This window comes from Rhincodon typus, chromosome 18 (genome assembly GCF_021869965.1).
Source record: "Rhincodon typus isolate 14 chromosome 18, sRhiTyp1.1, whole genome shotgun sequence".
Taxonomy (NCBI): domain Eukaryota; kingdom Metazoa; phylum Chordata; class Chondrichthyes; order Orectolobiformes; family Rhincodontidae; genus Rhincodon; species Rhincodon typus.
In genome coordinates this window covers 39,229,753-39,234,310 of record NC_063349.1, presented here as the reverse complement: position 1 = coordinate 39,234,310, position 4,558 = coordinate 39,229,753, and the positions used below count along the sequence as shown (strand labels likewise).

The following is a 4,558-nucleotide window of genomic DNA, read 5'->3' as shown; positions in this document are numbered from 1 at the left end:
TCAGCCTTCCTGCTCCTCTGATGCTGCTTGGCCTGCTGTGTTCATCTAGCTCTACACCTTGTTATCTCAGATTCTCCAGCATCTGCAGTTCCTACTATCTTTGTATTTGACAGACTTGTTACATTATCCAGCAAGAGTATTTAGTACAATTCTCTATAATCCAATGATGCTTTATCCATGAATTCACAATGCATGCTTCACAATTCCCACTAACCATGCAGCAAAGTCATTTTCCTGAGACACTTATTCCGATTCTAATTATTGCATTTCAACTTTTCTCACGTTCTAAGGCTAAATTCCAATATACTAATAAACATATGGTGTGAACTTCAGATAATATGCAGCTAAGAAGACACACTTATTCTCATCATGCTGTCTTCTAGTGACTTAGTTATCGTGAATATATGGTCCTCTTAAGCTCTTCAGTTACTCGATTGCTATAGATTATGACCACGCCAACATGTATCAGAATATTAAGTCGTTGTTGAATGACCTTCCTTCAATCAGGCCTACTGCAAAATACATCTTTGTTCAGCAGAACAGAACGATACTTAAGTCATTGTTTGCTGATCCCAAAAAGTAATGAAGCATATATCAACTCACTTTCCCACATAGCTTCATCAGTGTTGTCTGAACAGTCATGAACATAGGGTGATGTTCCTTACATAGCTTTAATACCACATGTTTGCTGTGGGCTGGATTTAATGTGATGCTGGGCTCCCCAAACTCTGTCTGAAATGTTGGGGGAAAGTTCACTGGCTGCTCGATGTGCAGGCATTTATTATGTGGAGGGGTGCTAATTGATTTAAGGCAGAACTTCTCCCTCCAGGCCCTCAAACTAATGGTGAGTAGCTCTCAGATCCTAGCAATGCAGCCAGAAGCTATAGTCATTGTTGGTGCCAAATCCACAATGTCATGCCTGCTGCCTACTCCCCTGTCCTGCCATTGTTCTACCACTGGTTGTGGAGGCATTGGGCAGGTTGGCTGTCTGTGGTCTAATTGAGGCCTATGTATGGCCACATCCCATTGCCATTGAGATTTAAACAGCAGTAGGAGAGGCCCACACCAAGCAATCAAGCTGGCAGCTATCACAGCATAGGCTGGTGAGAGAAAGCAGACATGCCTTGGCCCATTGAGCCAATCAAGCAGCATCATAGGAGCAGAAAGGCTGACGTTTCGGGCCTAGACCCTTCATCAGAAATGGGGGAAGGGAAGGGGTTTCTGAAATAAATAGGGAGAGAGTGGGGGGCGGACAGAAGATGGATAGAGGAGAGGATAGGTGGAGAGAAAACAAACAGGTCGAAGAGGCGGGGATGGAGCCAGTAAAGGTGAGTGTAGGTGGGGAGTTAGGGAGGGGATAGGTCAGTCCAGGGAGGATGGGCAGGTCAAGGGGGCGGGATGAGGTTAGTATGTGGGAGATGGGGGTGCGGCTTGAGGTGGGAGGAGGGGATAGGTGGGAGGAAGAACAGGTTAGGGAGGCGGGGACGAGCTGGACTGGTTTTGGATGTAGTAGGGGGAGGGGAGATTTTGAAGCTTGTGAAATCCACATTGATACCATTGGGCTGCAGGGTTCCCAAGCGGAATATGAGTTGCTGTTCCTGCAACCTTCGGGTGGCATCGGGAGGCCCAGGATGGACGTGTCGTCTGAGGAATGGGAGGGGGAGTTGAAATGGTTCGTGACTGGGAGGTGCAGTTGTTTATTGCGAACCGAGCGTAGGTGTTCTGCAAAGCGGTCCCCGAGCTTCCGCTTGGTTTCCCCGATGTAGAGGAGGCCACAACGGGTACAGCGGATGCAGTATACCACATCGGCAGATGTGCAGGTGAACATCTGCTTGATGTGGAAAGTCTTCTTGGGGCCTGGGATGGGGGTGAGGGAGAAGGTATGGGGGCAGGTGTAGCACTTCATTCATGGTGAGATAGTAAGAACTGCAGATGCTGCCTGAAGAAGGGTCCCGACCTGAAACGTCAGCTTTCCTGCTCCTCTGATGCTGCCTGACATGCTGTGTTCCTCCAGCTCCACACTATGACATTCATGGTGTTTTACTGGCGCACTGCATGCCAACCCGCTACCAGAATCCACAAAAATCCACACCAATGTTTCCATAGCTACTGTAATAATTAACTGTACTCTTCAAAAGGAACAATTTAGCTTGAAATTACAACTCCAGAAAATCATCTTCAATACTACTAAGTCACCCGATATACAATGACCACAATGATTCTGTTCCACATAATTGAAGAACAAAAATATAATTTTATCTTGGAAAATTATATTACATGAGATTTGATCTCATTTAATTTGAGTTAAATGGGCTAGAACGTACAGTAGAAATAAAAAAAAATCTATGACCCATCTGTGTTTGATTACTTGTTAAAATATTTTAAATGCTTTATGAAAGATTCTTGGGTCAAGTTACATTAGAGCATAAGTATGCACATTATAAATAAATATTCTGGCACTGCCCTTGTTTTATGTAATGAATTCCTCTTTCAGCCTCTAATGCCTGTGGAGAGATAAATCAGCTGGTGTGTGAATGTGCTGGGGTAATTTCTGATAGCTAGTGCTTTCCTCCCATGACTTTCTGTCCACTAATGCTTTTCACAGGAATTGCTGAAAATAATATTTCCAACCCATCAATAATGAAGCAGATCACCATACATTCCAGTGGAATGTTGTTCATGTTTCAGGCAGTCCCTTGTGACTAGGGATGACTTGCTTCCACTCTGGTGCCATGGGTCCTGAGGTGACAAAATATTCCAATGCGGGATCCACATACCATGGTATTTGCTGAAGTGATTGGGTGGTATTCACAACTTTTCACACACTCCTTCTGCTGTTTGCTCTTGGCTTCCATTGGGACCTGTCAAAGATACCCAAGATGGTTGGCATCTTTACAGATGCTTCTTCTCCAGTTTGGACGAGAGATTTCCATGAGTTGATAAGGATACAGCATCTTTTTAAGGAGTACATCCTTGAAATGTTTTCTCTGCCCTCCTGGTACAACTTGCCATGATAAAGTTCAAAGTACAGAGTTAGTTCTAGAAGTGTTATGTCAGGCACATGGACGACGGTCAACACAGATGATTGGCCATAACCGGTGCCTCGATGCTGAGAAGGTTGGCCAGATCGAGGCCAATCACAGTTGGTCAGGCAACATCCATGGAGAGAATGTTTCAAGTCTAGATTACTCTTTACAGAGGTATCATTGATGATAATTCTCAAAGTCTTAGGTCTCTGCTATACATTGTCCATGCTTCTGACACACTCAAGAGGATAGGTAACACTGCTTTGTAGACCATGAGCTTGGTGTCGGGTTTGAGGTCTTTGCATTAAACATTCTTTTTACCAGATAGCCAAAGATTGTACTAACACACTGGCGACATTGTTGAGCTTCATTGTCAATGTTTGCCCTTGGTAAGAGAAGGCTCTCATGGCATGGGAGTTGATCTAGATTATTCGATGGCTCTCTGGGGATTTTGATAGTTTATGGGTGGAGAAGACCGTGTTGTGCTGTGAGAACAAGCTGTTAGAGAACTCTGGTCTTCCACCTGTTTAGCCTAAGGACCATTCTCTATTTAGCACAGAGGACTTAAGGCAAGTACTAATCCAGTCAGTACACAAATTAGCATACAACAGGGGGAACCTCAAACTAATAATATTCATCTGTTAGCTACTTTAACTCATGTAATCTTTATTTCAAATGAGTGAACACTTCTGCTGAACTGGTTGACATCACTGGTAATCATTTGTCATTTCAATGAATTAAACCTGGTATATGATTCACTCTTGTTTAACTGTTTGTCTCCTCCTAGGTATTGCAGTTCATCATGGCTGTGTATCTGTTTAAATCCATAAAGAAAAAAGAGAATTATTGAAAAGAGAAACAACTTACATGAAAAATATCATTTGCTTCATCTGTTAACATGAAACATATATGTCTTCTAATCAGAAACCAATTCTAGTGTCTTGTTTAGCTTGAAGAATCCTGAAATGCAACAATTTGCTTTAGAAATTTGAACATTACCATTGTTTTTATTGTGTGCTTTGGATTTAATGCACCTCTTCTAAGGATATTGTCTCCCAATTAATCCTATAATTGAATAGAAAGATAAATAGTTAATAGGATTGGCAAACAAATTTCAGAATTCTTCCAAAATTCTCATTGTAGAACCCAATGAAAAGGATGCATATGAAGTTTGCAAATGTATTTTATCAAATCATTTTTTAAATTTTAAGAAATCTTGCACCATTCCATAATTAGTTAACTTTCCACATTGAAGTTTTCTGAACAATTTAGTGATTTTTGCAATCTGAAAATACAAAGGTGCTAGGTGATGTTGTACATTATCAGTCTGGGTGAAGGAACTCAGGGCATTGTAGCTAAGTTTGCGGATGACACGAAGATAGGTGGAGGGACAGGTTATGGTAAGAAAGTCGGGCAGCTGCAGGAGGACTTGGACAGGCTGGGACAATGGACAAAGAAGTGACAGATAGAATACCATGTGGGAAAGTGTGAAGTTATACACTTTGGTAGGAATAATGGACGTGTAGACTGTT

General features: G+C 42.4%; 1 protein-coding gene across 2 annotated transcripts in view; it reads left to right on the top strand.

Annotated features, from left to right (window-relative positions):
* Positions 1–3,964, top strand: part of LOC109929827 (CD82 antigen-like) — a 30,413-nt gene extending 26,449 nt beyond the window's left edge. For both annotated transcript variants that reach the window (XM_048607761.1, XM_020529411.2), the window contains one exon: positions 3,814–3,964. In XM_048607761.1, the coding sequence (XP_048463718.1) occupies positions 3,814–3,876 (63 nt within the window). In that variant the 3' untranslated portion in view covers positions 3,877–3,964. The remainder of the gene's footprint in view (positions 1–3,813) is intronic.
* Positions 3,965–4,558: the final 594 nt, after the last annotated feature.